This window comes from Coloeus monedula, assembly GCF_965178545.1.
Source record: "Coloeus monedula genome assembly, chromosome: 4".
NCBI classification, from domain to species: Eukaryota; Metazoa; Chordata; class Aves; order Passeriformes; family Corvidae; genus Coloeus; species Coloeus monedula.
Window position 1 is genome coordinate 18198085 of NC_138784.1, and position 26950 is coordinate 18225034.

Genomic DNA, 26950 nt, shown 5'->3' on the forward strand with positions numbered 1-26950 from the left:
ATGAAAATTGGAACATCTGAGGAACCAGAGAAGAATCTGAAGGAGGAGAAAGCCACCAGGAAGTGAAAGAGTATGGCAGTGATGAAGGAGATTCTCCGATCCAGAAATCTCTTGCTCGTTGTTCTCATTCCACTTCTGCTTCTTCCTCTGCCACTCATATACCCCAGCAGTGTAAGTACATTTTCATTTTCTTTTTAGCAAAGCCTCTGAGTGCAGCAGGTAGTCCTGCTGATTAAGCTTGCAGTGTGCAAAAAGAAAGACAAAGACCTCGAGAAACACAGATCTTAGAAAAATCAAAGACTCAAATTTGGAGGACTGTGAGGGTCACTGAGAAGTCATCATGGTAAGAGCCAGGGGTACCTTGAGTCATGTCACAAGCAGAGCTGAAGAGCCAGGTGAAGCTAGTAAAGCACTGTTTTAAAGCAGAAATGTTGGATCTCTTTCTAAAATAATATCTGTGTGGAAGGGGGAACAGAACAAACATATCCATGAAATCTTCTTTAAGGAGAGGTCTTTAAAAGGAATACTTATAGAGTCTTTAGTTTTTTCGTAATAAGTATGCATGGAGGGACTTTCAATTTAGTGTGGGTTTATAAGGCAGCAATTCAGGTGAGGCAGGAACTAGGACTTGGTAGCAATGCATGACACTGACTGCTCCAGAGCAGGTGGAGGTGCCTCTGCTGAGACATTGCAGCTGACACTGGCTCATAAATGCTAGCCCAGAGACATACACAGCAATGCAAAGGAGGGAATATCCTGTGCTGAACACACAGACCAGGCAAAGGGAGTGAGTGCAGCTGTGTTCCTGACTCTGCTTTGGAGCTACTGAATACCTTGGCCACATGGTAAAGTCCTTTCTTTGCACATCTCTGCAGCTGTAACCCATAAAATAGCAATGTTTTCCTACCTTATAGAGGTGATGATATTTAACTTATCAATATTTGCAATGTATTAAAAATCTGCAGCTTGTCCTTCCCCATAGCCCTAGACATAAATCTGTCCAAAAGGTGCAGCAATTTCCATTCCGTCCTCTGCCCTGCTAAAGATTAATTCTTCTTTATAGTATCAGGGGATTTATGAATACTACTCCTTTATCAAATAGAAATGCAAAGGATTAGGAACTGTATAGCTGTTTTCATAAACAAAACAGTAATATTTTGTTTAGAAAGATAACCAGGATTCATAGAAAGGAAATGTTCCTGCACCACTGAACTGTATGTTTCACGTTTTCCTGCTCTGAACGTCAGTGTATCTTGGCTGGTCTCTTACAATACTTTTTCATCTCTTTTACCTCAAGAGAGGGAATGAATGACAGACAATTGTGCTCTTCAGGGAACAGAAAGGCTCACCCTTTCACACAGAGGCTTGTTTTACAGAAAGGTTTAATCTCCCCCCATGTCCCTGGAAGGGTGACATGAAAAGAGATGCCCTTGACATGCTCAGCCAAGGGAATTGTAAAGCACCATATGGGTGCTGAAGCAGGAATTCACTGACAGGATTGCTCCAAGAATTGCTGTTGTACAGCACCAGCTCCTCTGAACTATTACTCTGCACCTTGTGATGCTGCTTTACTGCAAAGTGATGTGAAAATCCAGCTGGTGGTGATTTACATCCACTTTGTACATATGTGAGTGACCACAGAGGGTAAAGTACAGCTGAGAGTCTGACCAAGAGCTGGACAAATGTTTATAGTGCTATTAAAAAAACAACAACACCAAGTAAACTCAGCTGACAGCACGCTATTCAAGTGCCTTTGTGTAGATTTTACTTTGTTACAACCCATTGATTATGATTACTTTTTAAATGGGAAGATTAAATTTGATGCCTGCTCACATGGTGGTATTTTTACATTTATATTAGTTTTTTTGTCTTTTTTTTATAGAGATTGAAATTACCAGGTCATTTATATTTGCATTTCTGCAGGGAATCAGCTTGCAGTTTCTTTGATGATACCAGCACATCTCTGGAAACGTCAAAGGAGCATTACATGTATAGTGGCAAGAGTGATCAGAGGGAGCACAAGGACTCAGAATTGTTGTTAGATACTGCTAATGGGAATAAAGTCCACAGCTTCTTTAATATTATTTTGTGACAAGAAATGGTTGGGTGAAAAATAAATTTGATAAAATTTGCTTGAATTCTTTTTCCCCTTCCAGAGTTTTGACTGAAATTGTACCACAGGTTTGGACACACATAAATGTCTTTCAGGTCAAAAAAAGTGTTTGCCTTAAACTGTGGGTCTTTTTCATTCTGTCCTTATTTCCTTCATTGTTCACAGTGACGTGAGCATTTTTGCTTCTTTTTTGTAATCTTTATCCTCCTTTTTTTTTTTTTCTTTTGTCATAAAGCCACCAGAGATACCATCAGGCATGCCACATGAATTCAGTCAGTTGAGAACAGGCTTTCTGTGACCACTGTTCCTGTGGCCACGCTGTGCCCAATCAAGGATCAGTTTGGATTGCTCCTCAAAAGTCAGCAGCTGGCAGAGCTGTGAGACCTGCAGTATCAGGGGATGCTGACATGCTGATATGCCAAATCAGCAGAATGGACCCTAAAGCACAGAACGTGCTCTGAAGAGCCACAGATGACACCCTTTCAGTCACCTTTGGTTTTATTTACACCGGCCGAAGGAAGGAATTTCGGCATGATCCCATAAAATCAAAGATGTTATTCCAGAGGCTGGACTACTTCTTTGCAGAGCTTAACCACACCTCTGCATGCAAGATATGCAATGCACACCTTTAAGTGGGCAAATTTCCAACACAGAATTTATTCTTTCTTTTAATCATTCTGAGATCCTTGGATATTTTAGTTACAATAGTTTGATGCATGACCCTTAGTGTGGAGTTTTTAGCCACAGCTTCCTTTCAGCTCCTCTTTTATTTCCACCTAAGGGACTGACTGAAGACACATAAATTGATGATAGTCCCTTCAGCCATCACATTTTCCTATTCCCTGCTTCAAGCTCTGAGGTTGGCTTAACAGAAATTTTCAGCTGTATAACAGATGAGGAGGGTGAAACACTTAAAATTATACTGCCACTGCTTCAGTCTAGTACTTAGTAGCTCTGGTAACCATTAATTAAATATATAAACTCAGCTCAATTAAATAGAAGAGATTAATATGGTTTCTCTTGGAAACAGAGAAAAATAAATAAAGTTACCAGACAAGCCGATTAAGTTTATAGTGGAGATTAGCAAGCTTGGCTTTCCCAGTACTCACTTACAGTTTTGTACCATTTAAAAATGGGAGGGGTTTTTAGGGTGTTTATTTTGTAAAATGATTGCAGCCTGTTTTGTAGGGAACACAAAGACTCTGTGCCCATCCCAGTAAGGTTTCGGTAGAGATGCAACCTCCCTTTGTCCTATTCCATTTTCACTATCAGCCTACTTCATTGCCACACAGAGAGGAGTAATAAAAAATAACAAACAATTACTCAAAGAAATTAAAGAGAAGTGCATTTTTGGAGTGAGAAAATGGTTTAGATTCAGGTTAGGATGAGAGCAATTTTATTAATTTTGGCAAAACGTACCCCTTGGATTTTACATCTGCACAGCTTTAAAATAAAAATCACTGATTCTTCTTTCATTTGAAGTTATTGTTCTCCTCAGACAACTGCTGGATCTCATACAGAGCCCATGCAACATAGCAGTGTGTTAGCAGAAGCTAATGAGTTAAAAATTACATGAGTCAGAGTCACTAGGTCACAAAAATGGCCCTATGCTCTGCTCTCTGTAGAATATTAACCTTGAAGTATAATGTAGTTAAAAGTGACTGAGCAGCAAGTTGGCTAATCCAGAGCTAAATTTCTCCAACAGCCTTTCAGATACTCTTTATAACCTCTCAAGTAATTGGAGTCTATCTGCTCAAAGGAAGTTAGGTTTTCTTCTAAATTTGTTTCAGCTATTTTGGTGGCCCTGCTTAATAGAATCACAGAGTCATAGAATCAATGCTGGAAAAGACTTCTAAGATCATCAAGTCCAACTGCTAACTCGGCACTGCTGTGTTCACCACTAAACCATATTCCCAAGGGCCACATCCACATGTCCTTTGAAAGCTTCCAGGGATGGTGGATCCACCACCTCTCTGGGCAATCTATTCCAATGCCTGACCACCCTACCACTGAAGAAATTTTCCCTAATATCTGATATAAACCTACCCTGGCTGTGTTGAAATATAAATGTTTAATGTTACACTTCTCTGAAACAGAGCGAGATCTGGCATTTAAATATTTAAATCCAAGCTTCTGAGTAACCCTGGCTGCAATTCTTACTCAAGTAAAGCAATCAATACATATCAATCTATCTTAACTTTCTCTGTGGGTTGTGTTCTGCCTGTTATTACTATAAGCAGTACTTCAAAAAAAAGATCAACAGCTGATTGTAGCTCTTTGCTAGAGGTAATGTAAAAACGACACCTATAAACATGAATTTAAATACAAGCTATTGATTCATTCCATTGAACCCACAGCCCTGTATAATTTCACTAGGCTTTACCACCTCGTTCACAAAACTGATTGAAAAACAATGAAATGTAAAAACATGCTCATTGATTTGCACAGGGATCGGTGAGAATTGCTTGTGTGACCTCTTGAAAGCTGCTTTATTTAGAAGTCATCCAGCCAGGAAACAAAACTAGTGAATTTATATTTTAAGAGACTCAAATAGCATTTGTGAACAGTGAATTTTCTAAACAGTAGCCATTTGTGAGCTGTGACTCCACATGACTCGATAAATTCATATGCAACGCCTGGTACATAATGAAGAATGGGTACATTTATAGCTGGAGTAAATCAGTGCAGACCTACGAACTGCCATAGAATGCAGGTTAGGCCAGTACAGGACTTGGCTTCAAACTTGAGAAAAGAAAAGGAAAGGAAAAACCTTTTCTTGAGGGTAGTTTCTGTAATTATTACCAGCAGATATCCAGAGGTTTCTAAGTATAGAAACTATTGGTAAGATAGCAAATTGAGCCTAAGGAGAACTCCAAGGAGTGCAAGAAATAAAGATATATCATAGAAATGGACCAGAAGACTTCCATGAACTAACTGTGTTTTCCTGTAAGAGTATTCAGCAGATAGCACTTTTCTCCATCATACCCCAGCTCCCCATGACTGCTCAGCATGATGCTCTCATGCCTTTTTCTACCAGAACCTTGGACAGCAGCAAATTTGTTTCATTAATTCCATTCATCCATAGCTTCCAGCCCTGCAGGTCTGTGATCTTCTTCCGAAGGCCTTTAGAAATTACCTGAGCAAATAAAATCAGCTAACAAAAGTGTTTGCACACTGTTTTAAAAAAAAAACAAAAAACAACAACAAACCGCAAGTTTCCAGAGCATTTCCCAAAATAACTACGAGGCAGTTTTATGGCAAATATGAATGCTCTCATCTGGTCCTGAAAAGTAACACTTCTTGTCTTTGTCTGGTACTGGAGACAAAAAACATGCAGAGAAAACAGGTAAACAGGTCTAATCTGAGCAGTCATGATTGAATGCTTGGTAAATACTGGATTATAGAAATCAAACAAATTTATAAATACACTTGAAGCCATTATTTTGCTGATAAACAGGCTTATCCCAATGCTTTGTCCTGTCTTATATGTGAAAATTCTCATTAGCATAATCTTCAGAAACTGTCTTTTCAGATGGTAGCCAAGATTTCACACCCAAACAGCTGCACCTTTGGAGGTCCCAATACAGTCCTTTTTGGTTTTTCTAGACCCACGCACCCAGAGTCTGAAGAATCCCATGGGTGAGTTCACAGATCCCCCACAGCATGTGGTGGGGCAGTAACACTCATCCTCTGTGCTTCGTTCCTGCAGGAAGCCTCGTGTGCCTACGTGCTTGTGGTGACAGCTGTGTACTGGGTCTCTGAAGCAGTGCCTCTTGGGGCAGCAGCCTTGGTTCCTGCTTTCCTCTACCCTCTCTTTGGAGTCATGAAGTCCAGCGAGGTCAGACCGTTGCTCATTTTTATCATTTAATATTCTTACTCTCAGCTAATTATTTGAATAATGCTGATGTTAGTGCAGTAGCAAGGCTTAGAGGTATGGGAGGAAGCAGTGTACTGTAGCAATCTGTTTAGCCATTGCTCTTCCTAGCCCCACATGGTTCCCCCCACCCCCCGTTCCCTGCCCGAGCCTTGGCCATTCCCTCGGGCTCTCCCTATTTGCTCCTGTACCCTAACCCCGCCCAGGTACCGCCCCTGAGCCCCTGACAAAACCCCCTGCACGCCGGTCACAAGGTCTCTCTGACTCTGGGGGTAGCTGGGGCAGGATGTAACTATTAAAAGATCCTCTTAAACCCTCATGGAGAGACCCTTCTCGCCTCCCTTGCCATCACTGGTTGTAAGGCTGATAGCTGATCAGAGCAAAACCACAGAGCCGTCCGAAATGGACTACGGGAGGGTGAAATGGTCTCACTGCCCTAAGCAGCCCTGCTGAGCTCTCAGGAAAGCTGCAGCCTGCTAAACTAAACCTAGCAATTGCAACAGTGTGCATCTCATCATGGGTAACTGCGTCCCACCAGCTCTTTCTTCGACAGGAGATCGAGAGAGGATATAATACAGGCTATATTAGGCAGGAGGGATGTCCATCCCTTCAACTGCTGCATCACAACCTATTGCTCCACAGGATCCCACCTTTCCCCTCCTCAAATCCATGTAAAGAGCAGCTACAGGACACACTGTAAAGTTTCCTTCCAATTGTATTTGCTGTGGATGTCATATAAGGCAAGAGGGTACATGTGCTAAAACCAGCTACCATTTACTGTAAAAGACTAGATAATTTTGTTATCCAGATGAATGTCTAGTCCTTTTTCAAAGCTGTAACCTAGTGCTGCATTGTAGCCATGAGTTCTCAGGCAAAGGAGTAGCTGTACAAAAAAATCTCTATGATCAGGCCTGAATTTGCTTACTTGAGGTTTTTTTGAATGTTAATTTCTTTCTTTGTATGCCAATAATTTATTTTATTTTGTCTACAACTTCTTTCCCCCCTCCTTTTTTCTGTCTCTTTATTTGGGCATGAGGGGACAGCACATTTAAGGACAAGTAATACAGATAAGACTGCTGAAGTATATGTAGCAAACATAAAATTGTTGGATTTCTCTCACGATCTAGCACTGGGAATACCCATAAATGGATAGAGACAAGCATGAGCCAAGAGTTTTATGACTGCTTATTCCCCCAAGTTTTGTAATAAAATTAGATGCATTTTCATACAAACACAATTCGGTATTTTCACAATCTTTTCTTCCTAACATTTTCATTAAAAATTTGGCAGCACATTGGAGAAGGAAAATTTAATGGCAGCCTGAGAGAAGTTCAGTGTAATATCAAATAAAGTGACAGTAAGACTGCTGAAAAGAATGTATTATTTGCTTTAGGAACAGAAATAAATCCCTGCATTCAAAAATAAACAACTCTGATGATGTTGCAGTATTTCCAAGCTGTTCAGGAGTGACTCTTGCCTAGAAAATTACTACTATTTAAGCAACAAATTACTCACAGGGGCTTAAGAACGTGACTCAGTGTGTCATATATATGTATGTTGGTGTTAATAAGGCTATTAGCATTCACTTATTTCTCCAAAATGGCTGTAAAAGGAATAAAGAAAAAAAAAAAAAACAACAGATTCTTCACTCTGCCAGGTTGATGGATTTCCTACATTCACGTCATTATTTTTTGAAAAGGTAGCAGGAAAATAAAGTAAGTTAATGACAAAGAAGACGGTGGAAGAAAGCCAAAAAGGCGATATTTAAAAGTTCTGGCACACAACTATGATGGCCAAATCTATTTAGGTCACCACAGGGATTTATTAAATAAGTGTTATTAAATGTATAACTTGTTGCAGATTTCACAAAATAACATTAGTGTCATTCTTGCACTTTATGGAGGAGCATCAATATAACTGAGGACAAAGGAAAAACTATTGCTTTCTCTGTTCTTAATTGTTTTTAAATGCTGGCACCTACATTTGGTTAGAGGAGTAGTTTTAAACTGAAGAAGTTATGTTTTTAGAAAAATATTCCAGTAACAGCCTAGGAAGGTATTTCCACTGTCGATATGGCCGTGTCCCACAGCCATGGGGAAGAGAGGAGAGAAGATCCAGCAGGCAGGAATTGTGCAGCAAGATTGATTTATTTAATTATTTTACAAACTCTTTTATAGACTTTTTTCTCCATAGTCTAATTGGACAAAGGATCAGCCACCCCTTGGGGGTGATTGGCTAAAATCCTAAAACATCCATTGTCAAAATATTTTTCTACTGTACCATAAACAAAGCTCTGCAAGGTCACAGGTGTTCATGGTTTACAGAACTTCTGCTGTTATCTTCCATGAGAGAGAAAAGTATCCCATGGTTTAAAAGAAGCAGGAAAATTCCTTGCTAACAGCATTTTTGGATCCACAGGAAGGATTGCATCAAAATTAAATGAAAAATTTTGCTCGACCCCAAGCATCTGTTTGCAACTTTTATTTTCTCCCATTTTGTTTGTTTTTACAGAAGTATGTGTGTGTGTTTGTGTAAGAATTGTATGGTTTGCTTAATTTGCCATTTTTGCAGTTGCTTAACAGAATTTCTTCTCATTTTTTTAGCAAGACCCACATTCACAATTCCTGCTTTGGAGGTGGTCTCTTAATATTTTTGTGAACCAGTTAATGGGTTTTGCTCATCGTCTTTAAATTAAAGTTCTTCTTCTTGGAACTTTTCCCTATTTTCCTGATAAAGTGGAAATGGATTTCCAATGTGAAAAGTTTTGGCACAGGATTTGTGGATCACTGCAGCAATATACCAACCATTTCTTATCGCACGCAAAGAGCAAGTCCCACAGGACTTTTTTTCTGAAGCTGTAGGTTCTAGGGATGCCACATTTTGCCTAAAAGCTGAACATAACAGAATAAATATAAGCAAGATAGACAAAAACATGTCCAGAATGAAAAAGCAGATGAAGCACATGAGTAAGCTGCCTTCAGTGCAGTTTTGCCTGTGCTTGTTTCCCTCTGAGCCTAGCCGAGTATGACTGATTTACTGCAGGCACTGAATATCCTGCTAGAAAAAAATAACATTTCTCTTGATCTCTTCAAAACTGAGAAGCCTATAAACAATAGGGTAGAGAACCTTATTTGTAAACACAACAAGAAGGAGATTAAAGAGACTATTTTGATTTATGAATTCTTCATTTTCTCCAGCTCCCTGTCATTCTTACTCCAGGGAGCAAAAATGCACAAGGCTATATTTCTTCTCATTCAGCATGCTTTCTGTGTAGGGTAGTTACTGCTTTTTTAACTGACTGATTCCCCCTGGCCCTTAATGCAGGTGGCTGCTGAATATTTCAAGAACACAACTTTGCTCCTCATGGGCGTGATTTGTGTGGCAGCTTCTGTAGAAAAGTGGAATCTCCACAAGCGAATTGCCTTGCGCATGGTGATGATGGCTGGAGCCAAGCCAGGCATGTGAGTTGAACCTTTGGCTTGGGGGTAGCTTGAGCCTGACAGCAGCAGCTTGAAACCTCTCTGATCTTCCCATCCATGGGCAAAAGCTACCTTGGTTTGGGGCATTTGTCACACCCATCTTTCCTTTCAGAGTCTGAAAGCTCACAAATTTTCCCCTCCTTTTTCTTCCCCCTGCGATTCCTCGTATTTTCCTGTGCTGCACTCCAGGTTGCTCCTTTGCTTTATGTGCTGCACCACGGTGCTCTCCATGTGGCTTTCCAACACCTCCAGCACAGCCATGGTGATGCCAATCGTGGAGGCAGTGCTCCAGGAGCTAGTGAATGCTGAGGAGGAGTGCGAGGTCATCACGACTGCAGGCAGCACTGTTGCTGAAGACAACAAGCCAATAGGTACTTTTTAGTAGTGGCCACTCTTTTCTCTTTTGTTTATCAGTGACCAGGCTTGTTGATACATATTATTCAAATTCTATCGAGGTAAGATCTGTCTGATTTATACTGCCAAAAGCACTGATATGTACTCTTTCTTTTTGTACTCTAATATTCCTTTCAAAAAATGAAAGAAAGTTTCAAGAAGTGATGGTGGAACAGGAGTCGGGAAACTATACTGAATTAGGGCATCTGCTGTGGCTGTGTGTCATAAACTTTTGGGTCATAGGATTTTACAGGGTTGGGAGAAAACCTCTGAGAATAAAGTCCAGGAAATTTAGAGGAGGCTCAGAAGCTTTCTCTTGACAATCCCATAATAAAATTTGATAAGAGCTCTAAGGTTCATTTTGTTCATTCCTTCCCAGAAGGAAAAGGTTTAGGAAGAAAAAGATCTCTCCTTTCTTTCACTTTACAGTTTCCAGGCTGAAAATTTTTTCGTCCAACCTTGTCTATTATTTGTAGGTATCATAGTCTTTTAATTGCCAGATGCACATGATCAGTACAATACAGAATAATAGAATGCTGCATAAAGAGAGCACCTGAGACTGTTCGGACAAGCTTTTGTTTGCAGCAGCTTCTCCAGGTCCAGAGCTGTGGCCCAGGGACTCAGCTCAGTTCTTACCCCAAGGGCTGCTCTCTGTTCCTTTGTTGCAGGTCTCGGTGAAAAGCATGGCCAACCTTCACTGGAGCTTATCTTCATCAATGAGGAGTAAGAATGAACCCTGTTCATCAGGACTGGACATTTGAACCCTACACAGGTTGCAATGAGATGAACCCAGGAGTAGAGCCAGGAAGGGCAAGCAGAATCTTGCAAGTGAATGGTTCACGTGTGACTGACAAGGAAGGCTTACATGATAAATGGGATTAATGCAATGGTCTGGATCTCACTAAAACTTTGCAGTATTCATTTATTTTTGAACACTATGGATATTTTAGGGAGAAGGAAAATATTTGTAGAGGTTTGAAAGCTCTTTTGAAGTCTGTGTTTGTGCTGTGCAAGAAAGTGCTGTGCACAGATTTTTATTTCTGTTCCCCTGAAGGAACAGTGATGGAGAGGATCCAAATACAGCATGGACTGCTCACAGGACATATCCAGAGGGAAATCACTTACAGAGAATTCCTGAAGAAAGTCTGAACTGCCTGCACTTAAGAGGGAGATGAGAATGGAGGGTGGGGGGAGATGATGGGAGGCAGAAAAATACCCCTCCTCCCCCACAAAATTTGTAAAAGAATTTTTTAAATAGAGACAAATTTCTTCAAAGGTTTGAAACACTAACAGTTTCAACTAGGTCTCTATTTGGGGCAGAATCTAGTAAGGGGAAAGGGTAAATCAAGTAAAGGACTAATTTCTTTGTCAAATTATCTAATTAACCATCAGTTAAGATATACAAGACAGTATACAAAGCTAATGTCCTACAAATTTATTATAGGCTAATTTTGAGGACCATCTTATGAAGTATGAGAACAAATTGCACAGTCCCTTTTTGAGCTCCTCCTGTATTGTTCACAGCTGTTCAAAATAAAAGAGAAACAAGTATTTTTTACTTTAAATGTTAATTAACTTTAAAACAAATATTATAATTCAAACAGTACAGGTTGATCACTTTAAGTTAACTTGCAAGATCTAAATAGTTTTCTCATTAGTCTAGAGACTAATTGGGTTCTCCAATATTGCCTCTGTTACCTCTTTTTATCCCAGCCATATTTTCCATGCAATATAGAATTAAATCTTCAGATTGGCATTGTGCCAGTTATCCATTTAAACCCTATTGAAGACTATGTGTGGGATATTTCATACAGAACTATTATTAAAATAGGATTACTCGAACAAGAGCTTTGAATTTGGCAGGAAAACTAGCATATCTTCCAGAAATAAATTCAGTGGATTGTTTGCATGATCCACATGCCACACAGGACAGGTTTTAGGGAAGGCTTTAATGTGGTACATGTAGGTACTCAGAAACAGCATTGGAAAAGTTGGCAGAGGAGGGGCTTGACTAGAACAGGCAGCAGTGGTGCTGGATTGCTTGGAGATGCACTCCACAGAGAATGGAATCCTCTGCTAGAACGGGGTAAATGCCACCAAGAAACAACCTTTATTTTTTGCACGAAGGTGGAACCCCACTGCTACACAGCTAGAGATAGAATTATGGAATATAATAATGACTCTTATTGTTTGGCCAAGAGCCCACATAAGAGGTTCTAATAAATGGTATTCAGCATTTCAGTAGGCATTAGCTCTCCTGCAGATGTTGCCCCTCCTACCCATGATGTGTGCCTTTTGCGGGAGCTGGATGAACAGGCATTTTTAAAGTATATTTTCCTTTCTTTGTTTTTAGTGCTACTACTACTGACTTCAGCTCCTTGATGCACTCAAAGGTATTGTCACAGGTGGTATTTTCTGAGCTACACTGTCTTCTAATGCGGAACCAGCTGAGCAAGATGCACAAAGCTCTGAAAAACACTGCTGTTTGTTTTATTTCAAGTGTGTGGTGGTCACTGGCAGAAAGTATGTACTGCAGCCTGTCCTGCTTTGTATTTAACCTGTCGGCCTGCTTGCACAAATCAATTGGGGAACATTAGCTCCATAACAACAACGACATAAGTACAAAACAACATAAGTTTGTTTTACTTCCTGCTGGAGATCCTGAGGTCCAGTCAGCAAACTAACAATTCCATATGGTTTCCAGCAAATTCTTTTGGAATAGGGATCATATCATATGGGTATGATCTTTTATTGCTTGGGCATTGCCAGCTTCTGCAGCTGCGACTTCTCAGTTGCTACAGCACATATCACAAAGTCACAGGCTCAAGGGACCTCTTAAATTCTCCTGCATGACAGAGGAAGAAGACCAAATCTCATTATAATCTGACTTTAAAATCACTTTAAAGTAAAAAATCAAGGAGTTTAAACTTTTTTTTTCCCCAGCATAAAATTAACAGCTGATTTTTAGTGGGCTGGATTTTCTTGTAGTTTTGGAACCATTTTTTCTTCTTCCTTCTTTGTCCCCAAAACCTGCTACCCAGTACCTTTACAAAGCATCACAAATTCTATTCTGTTGGGGAAGATGAAACAGGAAAGCCTTATAAATATGATTGCCTGACAAAAGATTTTGGGAATATGAAAACTATAAGCGACATCGAAATGAAAGGCACCTTTGAGATACCAAGTCTTAGTTACTGAACAACTGGAAAACAATGGTATGGCCAACTGAAGGTAATCCCCTCTTGATTGAACAATACCCTCTGCTTGCAGGCAGGTCCAAGGGTCAGAGCAGACCCTACTAGCTCAGCAGAAGGGGTCCAAAGAGTAGTTTTTAGAAGTTAAGATGTAACACTCTATGGTAATATAAGAACTCTTATAGGCTGTATGTAAACGCTATAGGATTTGTATCTTGTATTAGATTGGTTAGTGACAATTAGAATATTCAGTACAGAAGATGATTTATTGTATTGTAACCAGGACTTCAGAGACTCTTACGATAGACTCTTACTATTCACTCTTACTACGCTCTTACTCTTACTATTCTCTCTTACTATTCTCTCTCTTTGCCTATTCTAAGTGCCCCTAGGAACATAATAAAGGCTAATCCAAAGGCATTTTCCTCCTTGCAGAGTATGAATGGTGTGCACATGATAGCCAACCCAATTGGAACAATGAATTCTACGAGCAATGGGCAGCACCTACCTCAGGTAAGGAAATGTTAAACCTGGGGGTGAGGCAAAAAACAGATGTGAATACCACCTGCTCCCCACTGTTTCGTATTTGTTCCTTGAAAGGAATCATTTTCCATCATCTCACCACAGCCACGGCTTGGCCCTTTGCTAGTTCTTGCTCCCATTTAGATGCAGCCAGCACAGGTATGTTCAGAAGACCCATCCCCAGTGGCTGGGACAATTCATCCAGCTTTATATTTAGTAATGTGATCACGAGTTTCCTTTATTAGTTCACTGTAATAGCCACTTTGTTTCTGTAAATCCTGCTTGGAAAATAGCCCAACTCAAAAACAACAGCCCCTGACACACAAAATCCTACTCAGAATGAAAAAAGCAGCAGGCATGGACCATTAATCTGTTCAGCCACTTTGTTAGGTGGTCTTAGTATCCACCTCCTTTTTGTCTTCCAAAATATCCAGCCTCAAAATTCTCCATTAAATCAATTCATTCTAGTATTTCTACTTCTCTCGAGTGGATCCAAGAAGAGGCTGCTGTTTGGATGACAATTTTGTAGAATCCTAATGGCATAAGTTTATGCCCACCAAAGAACAAGCTAAAACCAACATACAAATTTGTGTTCACAGTGCAAAAATAAATCAAAATACAAATTAGTAAATCTAACAAGCCTATCTGAACCACTTTCTGCCTTTTTTCCTCAATCCTAAATTACAGGTTGCATGTGAAGTGCCTTGAAGTACCTTTTTTCCCAGTACAAGGACTTGATTTATAGAGAGTTACCTGCCACTTAAGAAAGCTTCTTTTGGAGCAAAACTTTCTGGCATCTTGTCCTTCCATATTCCCATTGCCCATCCTTTTCCATGACATTTTGAGATCCCTGGAACTCCATTCCTAATTAGAGGCTCTGAGCCAGTTTAAGTGTGAAAGGTTCACCAAGCCTTTGTGTGGTGGCTGCTCCTAAACCTCAAGGATTATGAATTCCTTCTGCTGCAGTGCTGGCATCCTGTCCCTGCAGCCCTCAAAGGCTTTCAGTGTCCCACTGATATTCCAGTCAGACCCAGAGCTGGCCCAGACCTTAGCCAGAAGTCTGGTTACTGCTTGTCCTACATTTCTGTCACAGACCAGGCAGTTTCAGGCCCCTGGCCAGGTTTCCAGGACTGATCCCAGTTAACCCCTGTGAAGAAAAACCTGCCCTCTCTTACACAAACCTGTTTCTTCTCTGGGCCCCTTATCGCTCTGGCGTATGAGCATGCTGGGCTGGTGTTCTGATCACCTGCTTTCCTTGTGAATGTGTCCCCTCACAGGCTCAGATCCTGGTCCTGCCTCCTGAGTCCCCGGATCTCGGCCTGAGCACCAAGTACCGGTACCAGACCAGACATGACCACATGGTCTGCAAATGCCTCTCACTGAGCATCTCCTATGCAGCAACCATTGGGGGGCTGACCACCATCATAGGCACCTCCACCAGCCTCATATTCTTAGAGCACTTCAACAAGTAAGTGATAGTGGGATTTGGTGAGAATGGTGGGTGAGTCATTGTCATCCTTGTGGGTCATTTCCTACCTCAAGGAACCTTAGTAAGACAGTCTCTCTGAAGGAAAATTTGCTTCTTTCTCTACTCTAATGTTATTACTAAGGGTTAATGTTTGAAAGTTAATACATACCCATGTCTGTCTCCCATGCAAAGTAAAAACTCCTCAGCATGTGGTAAGATTCAAGTTTCTCCATCAACTTCTTTTGATTTGACATACTGATTATCATGAAGGCAGCAGGCACTCTGGAAAAGTAAACACTAGAGCCATGAAGGTATAGCAAAGAAGAGGAAGAAATACTCACAAAAGAAGAAATGTCATAAAATCAGCTGCTCAACATGTAGTTCAAAAAACCCCCCAGCTTAGATATGTGGCCTTACACATTTGCTTCAGAGAAGATGGGAAGCAGCTCTCTGATCACCTAAGTATTTCCTTTATCATAGGCCCAGGGCTCTCAAAGACATGAATGTTTCAATGCCAGAAACGTGAATGTTTTTCTGTCAGAAGACTGCTGGTACTTCTCATGCACAGATACACATCCGAGCTCAGACCTGATTCTGACCACCTCCTGCTGCCACTATTGCCTTGATACCCCTCATTTCTCTCTCTTAAATGGTCATAGCAAAGAAGAGTAAGTTCAGAAGTCGTTCTTAATCCAAGGATTTGGATTTTACAGAATTTTCCAAGATCTTGCTTTTATGACAGTTGCATTAAAAGCACTCATCAAACATCTTTGTCAGAGCACAGCAGAATGCAGCCACTATTTGTGTGGCCCATGAGAAGACATGCAAAGAGATTCTGGGTGAAATCATTCTGAAGTCTGACAACCCTAAAAGAAGCCTTAGTATAAACCACAGGTAAGGATGGAGTTTCACTCCTGGCATCTCCAAGTGTTTTTGAAGCTGGCCAGACAATGTGGTGTTAAAGGTTTGGAGAGCTATAGTGTTAGTGTGTTGGTTTCACTCTGCACACGTAAGGCAGCTATTGCAAATGCAAACTGATGGAGTTTTTCTCTCATGCCATGACAGATATATATGCCTAGAGATGTGTGTGCAACTATGACTGTTGGAGGTCCCTGTCCCTTTACTGTTCTAACTTCTCGTGCATCCTCTTTTATAATTTACAGCCAGTACCCAAAAGCTGAAGTGGTGAATTTTGGAACCTGGTTTCTGTTCAGTTTCCCCATCTCCCTCATCATGTTGGTGCTGACTTGGTTCTGGCTGCACTGGCTGTTCTTGGGTTACAAGTGAGTGAAGGTTGTTCAAGATACATGGATTACAAAAGCAGGACATCTGTAGCTCCTCTCAAACGTGTCTCACAAAGACATTTTGACTGGAAAATGACAGAATTTAAGGCACAATTTCCTTCTTCTTGCCAGAACAATTACCAGAGGAAATCTCACTGTTTAGCTGCCCTGCAGAGGCAGCAGTATAGAGAATTGCTGCTTGAGATTAAAGTGCCCAGGTATTGCTGATAGAAATCCTTACTAAGCATTCAACTGTTTTGGGCTTTTTTCACTCTTATGACAATGAGCATTCCCTTGTGGACCAAAAATCTTGTTAGGAGTCCTTTTGGAAAAGCACAGTTTAAAAGATGGATAGAAAAATAACTGCAAGTGAACAAGTTACTTGTCAGATCTGCCTCCAGCTCAACAAAATTAATGTAAAACCAGCTAAAATGAAAGGTAAACAGACTCCATATATATTTCCACTCTTTAAAGTGGAAAGGACTCACAGCCTGAGACAAATACATTTAATACCAGTAAGTCCCTAAGCCCCAAAATAAGAAAAAGTCTCAATCTTCTAGTTTATTGTACCACATATTGTCTTTACAAAGTTAATGAAAACTGCCTAAATGTGTGCATTTAGAGTGGTTTAGTTAATCTGCAATAAATTGTGATGCAGACACATTTACTCAGAATTAAATTGGCCTTAATTTGATTTAGTTTACTCTTAAAAGTGAACTGAACTGACATCACTATTTCACCCAGGCCAATGACTAAATTGATAATGAGTTCTGCTCACTGAGTGCTGTAATGAGTGCTGCTGACCTTGACTAGATTTGAAGTAATTTAGAGGTGAATGGCCCCATGCCCCTCTCAGTGAGTCTCTGAGTCTTGTAGCTCCAAATTAAAAGGCTAATATAAATTCCCTCCACCACTTTTTTTTTTTTTAATCTTGAGAAGAAACAGGCCCTAACATACCCTCAATTAATTTGGTTTAACAAAAAAATAAGATTGAAATTCCACATTGCATCCAAGACTTCATGCTGATTAATGTTATTCTAAATAATACCAGAGACTGAAGCATTATTGACTTTTTGAGAAGTACTAGTTGATTCCAAGCCTCCTTAATCTCTGACTTCTATTCACTGCAGTTCATTAAAGAACATATTATGTTAGGAGCTCGGCTTCAATACCCTGCCTTCACATCCTCCTGAGCCTGGAAACACTTAGAACATGTTGAAACAGCTGCCTAATGCTTGTGCACAAATGTTTAATGAATTCTCGTAATGTTATTTTCCTAGGAAGCCCTATGTCATCAATCTGTTCTTACTTGGCTTAGATGGAACAGAATTTCAGACTTTAAGGCCCTAGACCAGGCCAAAGGTGAAAGAAAATGAACCTATCAAAGTATCTTTGTCAGCAAAGAAGAGCTAAGGGTGGAATTGTTACCACAGAACTGGTCTTTATAAACCATATAGCTCTTCTCTTCCAGCCTGGAAGGTTCTTCCAGCCTCTTCTCTCCCTGCTGGTGGATTTTACTGGTCTAACAGCAAGGTTTGCAAGGAAATTTAAAATACACATAGATGAAAGGCAGTGCTAAGTGAGCTAAAACAATGTGTTACATATTTGCCCAAGTGAAATGAAAACCCTGGTTACGTCCTTTATTTGACCAGACAGGGCCTGTCTGGATCTTGAGCAATGCAAATTCATTGGAGAGTCTGGCCTTAAGCAAATACATTGAGGGAGATTGAAGTCCATGGTTTGGCCAGTGCTACATGTTGGGTGTCTAGTGAGGTACCAAATGAGATATTAAAATAGCAGGAATCATAAAAACACCTATTATCACCTAAAAGAACTATAAAAGTTGTGCTGCCAGGGTACTTCAGTCCCTGCTGCTGCCTCTTTTAGACTGGCTTAGATCCCCTCAACCCCTCTGTGTGACAGAGGGTACAGCTGGAGTGAAAAAGCAGGGATCTGTGGCTCAAAGCACAGCAAAGTAACACTTCTGGAAAGAAGAAAAGGAGAGGGTTGAAGTGAAGTTGAAAGCATCTTCATTTCAATTAAGAATGTCCATGCTGTCTTACAGAACAAAGGCAAACTCAACAAGCTAAGGGCTTCACTTAACATTCATGAAAATGTATAGCAGGATCAATACACCCAGCCAGGAAACAGGCTTGTGTTTTCATGTTCCCAGCAGAAGTACAGGCATTTTTTGCCTGGACAAAACAGCAGGCCAACTGCCCTGGTGCAGAGAAATATGGTGCTTTTCTGGCTGTGCCTGGTTTAGAAACAGCTGTTTCTATAACAATGTGAGTACAAGCAGGCAGGTCGTGGCAGCTAATGGGATCCCAAGCACAGCTTTCCCTCATTGTTTACTGTGAATCCTGAATATTCAAGTCAAATATGGTCTCCAAAGCCAGAGCAGGCCCCAAATATGTTGGATAACCCTGATCCAACTGGAAAGCATAGTTAGCCCATTAAAAATTTCTATTGATAGCTGACCTCTGTCACAATATTTCCCTGTGATGATAGAAACTAGCCCATAGCTTGTAGAGGTTTCTGGCAGCTCTTTGACGAAGCCTACGCAGAGGGAGCCCAGCCATGGCTCAAGATGGCTCAGTGATACCAATCAGTACTAGTCAGAGCACCCTGGGGACCTTCCAGCTATGACTAGAATTGAATCTTAAAAGAACTTGAAACCAGATTAATCAAATATCACACGCAGTAATTTCCTTTCCCATTACCATCAGGCCTTGCCCCAGTCATATCTTGTCCCAACAGTCCCTGATACCAGAATTTTCAGTCTATCTCATTGCTGGGATTTTTTAAGTACTTTTCCCCCCCCCTCTTTTATACCCTTGACTAATTTTATCGTGCTATCTCAGTTTTAAAGAGACCTGTTCTGTGAGCAAGAAGAAGAAGACCAAACGGGAAGAAATGTCAGAGAGAAGAATTCAAGAGGAATATAAGAAACTAGGAAATGTTAGGTAAACCAGACCTTCCTTCCTTGGGACTTTGCCTCTCTAGGCAGAGCTATCCTTTCCTATTGCCCTCCATGTTGCCTTTGGCTCATGTAGCTTGTTCTAAAACTGTCAGCTCTTTTTCCTTCCTTCCAGGATAGAAATAGAACTAAATGCAAAAATGAACTAAAATCAAAGACTTTGTTGCAAGCATGAGTGTTAACATGTAACTCACTTATTTATTTCGGAGGAAAAAGGAAGAAAAAGGAAAGATTCACATTTATCCCAGGGTTCAAAGGTCATCTGAGTCAAGATGTGTCTTTGAACCCTAAAGGAGCCCTTTTCCTAATTCAGGCACGTACTTATTTTAGTGGATAGAAGTTCAACAAAGACTTTTTCCTAGGCCACCAGTTGTCCAGCCCTGCCAATTGCCCACCCTCTTTATGCATAATGGCAAGAAATGTCTCTTGAAGAGATTATTTGGCAAGATTTTCATTTTCAAAAGGGCTGATATGACACAGAATTCCTTCTCCACAAAACATTTTTGCGCTGTTCAACCGAAATGTTGACAGATCAACTGCCTGAATAGAATAAACTCTGAAACTAGGCTGTTGTTCAGGATGAGCCTAAACTTGAAATCATTCTTAATTTAAATCTATGCTAAATTAAAAATCCTCAAGCCACCTCAAGTATCCTCAAGTCACTTTGTGTGCACCATCTGTGCTAATTTACATTGTCATTTGCTCTTAGGCTTTCTACCCTTCTAAAAAATGCAAGAGAATGTGTTCACAGTGTAATGCTAATATGAGCTTCACCTTGTTAACTCATTTAATCAGATAATAATGCAAATACAAAACAAGCATTTAGAAATACTTTCCTTCAGGTCTCGCCCATGAATGATTGAATTGCAAATACAGATGGATATTTTTAGCCTACTTTTTACTGGGTTTAGATGGTTCCCAGCTGGGAGCCAAATCTAGAATTCTTTAATTCAAACTAATCTTCCTTGCTATTTTTCATATGGTTTTTATTCTTTTTTTTTTTTTTTAAGTCAATCGCTACTTTCTTACTTCTTCTGGAACTTGCTCTTGAGTTTTCAGATGACCTTGGAATTACTTCCTAATTTTCTCTGTTCTTTTATTTCTAGCTATCCTGAGATGGTGACTGGATTCTTCTTCATCCTGATGACCTTGCTTTGGTTCACTCGTGAGCCTGGCTTTGTCCCAGGATGGTCATCTTTTTTTGAGAAGTGAGTAAAATTACCTAAAAAACTGCACAGGAATACAACTTTGCTTCTTATGACTTTCTACAATATTTTTTTCCCCTAAGACATCATCAGCCACATTTAATAAAGCAGTGAAAAATGGAATCCTTATTAAAAAATTAGGATTTTTTTCTTAAATTGTGTTTGTTCATATAGTGACAAATTCCATTCTTTCTCATTATTTGAAATGAGCTAATTAGAGAAAGTAAATTAAGCCATTTCAAATGTAAAAGAATAGGAGGGTCAGATTTTGAGCTTAAAAAATTTTAGTGCATTCATAGAAAAGTTGTCACTAGAATATATTGCAACTATAATTGAAATTAAAATTTTTGACAAAGAGTGTTTTATCAAGAAAATGTCCATTCAATTAAATATTACTGAGAATGGTGACTGAAGCAAATAATTTTTCTTTTATTTTAAATAACATTGAAACAAATTACATTAAAACTTACTATAACACACTTTGCACATCAAAGAAGAAATGATCTGAATGTAAGTTTTCTTTATATTGCATAAAATTAACTTTGCATTCCAATTTTGACAGAAAAACAATTCCTAATATTATGATTTTCTGGTGATCACTGGAGTCTGGCACTCCTCAAAATACTTTTACAGAAAGAGTTTTAAACATTTAATTTAAAATCAATCTACAGTTTATTTCTAAAGGATCACTTGGGTTTGGCTTTTCCCCAGAATGTTTTTACTGTTTCTTACTTCTAGTAAACACACTATATTTCTGTACCTCCAAGTTAATAGATTTGTAAGCCTAAAGGGATTATTTTTTTTCAACCAGAATGTTAAAAATCGTTGAGCAATGATTGAAGTTGGCTACAAAAGTCAGTTTAACAAATGGGAAAAAAATCCAATTTGTATCCTTGATATGCAGGCATATTTTTCTAGAGGGCTGTTAGTATTACTTCAGATCTGGAAATACAACTGCACCTGCAGAAATGTGCTTGGAGTTATGTACCTGGATTGGAAGTGTTTCTGTTAATGTGTTTTTATGAAAACCTTGCTTTTTCTTTCCTAGGAAAGGTTACCGGACCGATGCCACTGTCTCTGTATTTCTTGGGTTTCTCCTTTTCCTGATTCCAGCAAAAAAGCCATGTTTTGGAAAAAGGAAAAAAGGTGAGGAGGATGCAGCAAGAAAGAGAGCTGGTACATTTTTCAATGTCTAATGATTTATTTTTTTGTCTGTAAAAAGTTCAAAGAAGAAACTTTTATGTTGGTAAGTCAGGGTTCAGTTTCTCCTCTGATACCAGCCCTTCCTACACCAGACCTCCTTCTCCTTTGCCATAATTCATATTGTCTCATTCAGAGGATGACAAACAGGTCTTGAATCTGAGACTGCCACCTCTTCAGTGTTTTTCAAATTTAGGACTGAACTTAGAAAAGGTTCAGATGGAGTTCCATATTAAAGAACTATAATGCAAAAAAAAGCTGAAGATAAACCCTTGTAAAAAAATCATCACTTATACAGTGGAAATCACAGTAATGTCTTAAGATAAACATAAAAGAGGTCATAAAATCCCAGACAATGTTCCAATTTTCTGCAATGCTTCTCTCACAGTCTTCTTGATAATGAGATTATTTCACTTTTGTGTTTGGGTAGCACTCAGTGGTTTGATCAGTTTGCTGTGCCAGGCTTTCTGCAGTGCTGTATGAAAGTAGAATGGTCTGCACAGTCTTACATAGAGATTATAGATGTATATAAACATACATTTTTATACTGTCATATATTGTACAGATTTTAGGAAAACATGACACTCTCTAACTCCTCCTCCAAAAAAATACTCAGGCACTAAAAATCTAGGGGCCTAAATGCACTTTATCAAGCATCATGGCCTACTTCATAGCCCTTCTTTGATAATACAATCCCATTGTAACCCCTTCTCTGTAGTCTACAGATATATGCACATGTGTATCACAACACAGCACACAGTCCCTCAAAAAGCTGTAACATGAAAACACAGGGGGTTACAACTCTTTACATCAACAGAGCAGCCAAGGGAAAGCCAGGATGTTTGGAATTAATACACTGCATTTTCTGAGGCCAGGCTAGCCAGAGAAATAGGCTGCGGACTGCCTCTTTGCCTCTCTCTCAGGTAGTGCCATGCATATTCCATCATTTCTATTCTTGTAAAAATGTGAGGATCTTTGCAAAAAGAGCAGTATAACACTGGTCACACACTCACTTTATTTGATATAGGAGATGGTGAAAAGTCAACAGACATTAACAGTCTGGAGCCCATCATTACCTGGAAGGACTTCCAGAAGACCATGCCCTGGGAGATTGTAGTGTTGGTTGGAGGTGGTTATGCCTTAGCAGCTGGATGCAAGGTACTGATACAGATAATTTTTTTTATCCTCCTTTCTAAAAATAGTATCAACCTGCTCTTTTATTCCTTTGTATGCTCCCCAGTTTGGATTCATGATGTGGATACTTACAAGTTTGTACATAACTGAGGGAAAGAATTGTTTCCCACACGTAATGTAGTAGGTAGCTACTCCCTGCACTCAATATGTCTTTTTCTTGCTATTTATTAAACACTGCAGTGAAATCTACTTTACTGAGCAAAAGGAAATGCAGAAAGCATTGACCTAAACTTTGTTTATTTGCTGGTGGGATTTGCTGATGCAAACTGCCACAGAGAGAAGAATCTGTTTTACAAACATACCAAGTATTTAGTAATTCTTGTGCTTCTGTCTTTTCCCCAGACCTCTGGCCTCTCTACATGGATTGGACGTCAAATGCTCTCCCTGAGCAGCCTTCCCTACTGGGCTGTAACTCTGCTGGCTTGCATTTTGGTGTCCATGGTAACAGAATTTGTTAGTAATCCAGCAACCATAACCATCTTTCTGCCTATTTTATGCAGCATGGTGAGTGAAAACAGTGACATTTTTAGTCTGTTGTTTCCCGACAGGCTTTTAGGATTTCCCGAGAATTTTTTAGGATGTCAGGGTCTTGGCACTCTGTTCACATGAAACCCAGCCTCAGTTCCCAAGCTACTGTTCTGTAACTTTGGAACTAGGACAAATAATAGAATTGGGCAGCCAAAAGCATATTTTAGCACCAAGGAATTTATAATACCTCTCAGACCAAGTGCACTGAGGAATTCATAGGCCAAGTACAAGAAAAGGAGACTATGGAATCAACCAGAGAGGTGAATTTCACATAAACTTGAGATACTTTTATTAATTTTTTTTTTAATGTGTTGCTCATTAGTAGTCATCAGCTCCCTATTTGTAGGAAAAGACTGGAGTGCTGAATTTTATTTCAGATTTAAAATTGTTCAGAAGGGTGATCTGGTAAGCATACTGTCTTCCAACGAGGAAAGAAGAGATGTTTGTAAGGGGCAGAAGAAAACCCAGGATGCTATTGACAAAGGTGCAAGAAAGAGATACTAATTTAATTTTATATTGGAATAACAATTACAGAAAATTTTCTCTTTATTTTTTTATGTAATGTGAAGCTTTTCTTCCCAAGAGTGTTGGTCATTATCCATCTTTCCCTATTATAACAATTTTATGGGATTGTCCCAAAGCACGTTATGTGAACAGCTCTGAAGTAATATAAAGGTATGGTCAGACAAAAAGAACTAAGTGTGTTTCTGTGGCTTAGGAGTTCAGATTTGCTTCTGCTCCATGCAGAAAGTGACTCTCCTAAAAAAATATTTAGAGCAGTAATCTACTTGTAGTGTGAACTGCCATCTCAAGGCAAACTCTCTTTTTTGATTGCAAAAGGAACTTGGAGACACTCCCCTCCCCAAAATGATGGTAGCCTTGTTTACCCTTTCCCCCTTCCCCTCTGACATAAAACCAGGCCAAAGCCAATGTAAATGAAAATACAAAATTTTATCACCACTGGAAACCGCAGTAGAAGCACCATTCTTTAGCCCACTGTAAAGAATATTCCATCATCTCTGCCTTCTCACCATGCAAGCTTGGATCACAAACAGCTGGTCCTCTAAACCACTGTTCAGGAGGACATCACACAATGTCTCAGCATATTCAGCAGCTAGAAGAAGTGAGTTGTTTGTGTTAGCCTGTCGTGACTTCTCTTGGATGAAGACTGAAGTGGCAGTCGGTGTTAAGGCCCAGAAGACACAACACAGAATGACACAGAGAACAAGTAGGAGAAAGAGCAAAGGTGGCCTATTAGTAGCAAACTCCACCCTCCCTCAGTGTGAAATGTCACAAGAGAGATCCCTGGAGCACGACCAGCTCAAAATTATGGCATTGCTCTAAAAAAACCCAACCAACCAAAAAAAAAATCACACTTAAGTTTAGAAATTAGGCAGATGGGATTCACAGAAGACAGAGAGGGTCCATTCATATTGATTGTCAGCAGTGACTTTTATTGATTAGGTAAAACACCTCTCTCCCTCTCTTCTTCCAGTCAGAAACACTGCTCATCAACCCTTTATACACCCTGATTCCTGTCACCATGTGCATCTCATTTGCGGTGATGCTGCCAGTGGGTAACCCTCCAAATGCCATTGTCTTCAGTTATGGGCACTGCCAGATCAAGGATATGGTGAGTCTTGGGTTTGGGTATATCCTCCCATGCTTCATGCAACTTCAACACCTAGTTCCAATCCACCAGCCAAAAATAATAATAATGATTATATTGGTGCTAATACTAAGTAATGATGTCTGCACTGCTGTTACATAATAGAGCTGTCAGGTTAAGAACAGCAAATCTGCTGTAGGACACACACATTTCTTATCTTTATTTTTTTTAATGGATGTAATGGTCTAAAGAGCTTCAGGAGTATGCAATTCTTTGCATTGACCTATTAAGACAAGCACAAGAGAGCAGGAGAAATTAGATTTATCACATAGCTCCACAGGAAGTCATGTATCACCCTGTTCTGTGTGGTTTAACTCCCCATTCTGATTATCAAGGATGAGAAGTTTGAGATTATCAAAACTGAGAAGTCAAGTGACAAACTGAGCAGTTCATAATGAACTGCATCAGTCTTTAACCATCATTCCTGAATACTCCAACATATACCCTGACACATAATCCTCATTTATGCTTCTTTTTCTGGCTCTAGAAATCACTGTACATAAATTATCACACTGTGTGTAAGTCAGTATAGATTTTTTTTTTTCTTTTTTCTCCTATCTTAACTGTTTTTGATTAAGTTGCTCTGATGCATTTTGCTTTTGCAGGTGAAAGCTGGCCTGGGTGTAAATCTGATTGGCCTGGCTGTTGTCATGGTGGCCATCAACACATGGGGAATTAGGCTCTTCCAGCTGAACACCTTTCCAGAATGGGCAGCAGTCAGCAACATCACAAGCCAAACGTAATCTTCAATGAAAAAAAAAGCAAAGGTGCAAGACCAAAGCAAGTTGGGACAAAATATTGTGCCTACATTTCACATAGGAAAGAAAGAAGGAAACTTGTGTATAGAGAGAACCAGGATCCATTGTAAAACCATGAAGAAAATCCACAGGGAGGTCTTCTGCAACAGCTTTTCTGTTCTGAAAATCAGAGTTAAAATGAGAGATTAGCTTTGCTCTGTTGTTGCTTTCTCTGGGATACCATAACTTAGAAAAAATCCACTCCTCCAGATTATCTACCTATAGCTTTTTCATGCCTTAGAGCAATTATGTAACTTGTACGTAGGACTCCAGGGGCAGAAGACAGGTACTCATACACTGGTGTACTCAGCAGTAGCAGACCCAGTCCTGCCATTGACTTACAGTGATCGTAGGGTGAGTCTTATTCCCAAATCCAGAAGAGTTTTATAATCCTACTTCTTCTGAAGGCAAATTATTATTCTTCTTTTGAAATGATTCATCACTGTTTTGCAAAAACCACTTTTCCACCTAACTCATATGACCTGGACAGAAATCCAGCCACCAACTACCAGCTACAGCACTTCAAAGGGATAACAGGAACCGACAGAGAGGAAGGAGAATTCTCCTTAGAAGGAGAATGTGTTGGGTTTTTTTTTTCACACAGCACTAATATAAATTTCCAATATTGCAGTACTTGCAATCTCTGCTTTGGAAGAGTTTCAGGAACAGAAAGTTTTGTTCAAGACCTTCTTTATCATTACTGCAGTGGGAGTTCTTTCAGCAGGGGAAGCTGTGAGCAGCAAAGTCTTACCAGGCCAACACCCCCATTGCTCCTCTGGCTGCTGTTTAGTTATGCACTTTTGATTCTCCTGACAGAGAAAGTCTCCTCCCCAATGGCACTCAGCGCTGCTCCATGAGTAAGAAGGGAGAGGGCTGAAGTGGAGTGGTGCTGGTGTATCTCCCCATCCTGTGCATTCACTTGAACATCACCCCCCCTGCTCTCTAGCAGCCCAGAGAACAGGAACTCCAAACGTAGAAAACTGACATAAAGTAGATAACTACCAAGCCAAAAGGCCAATCTCTATCTCTCATCAACAAAGTGAATGCCCTG

General features: G+C 39.9%; 1 protein-coding gene across 1 annotated transcript; it reads left to right on the forward strand.

Moving 5' to 3' along the window:
- On the forward strand, positions 1 to 25845 carry SLC13A4 (solute carrier family 13 member 4; the record flags this gene model as incomplete). Its single annotated transcript, XM_082280894.1, is given in 17 exon segments — positions 1 to 63; positions 67 to 171; positions 5823 to 5951; positions 9312 to 9448; positions 9656 to 9837; positions 10528 to 10582; positions 12213 to 12252; positions 13489 to 13566; positions 14853 to 15043; positions 16207 to 16326; positions 19191 to 19292; positions 20413 to 20514; positions 21560 to 21657; positions 22739 to 22869; positions 23248 to 23409; positions 24929 to 25066; positions 25708 to 25845. Coding segments are annotated over 17 exon segments (1971 nt in total).
- Between the last annotated feature and the right edge of the window lie 1105 nt (positions 25846 to 26950).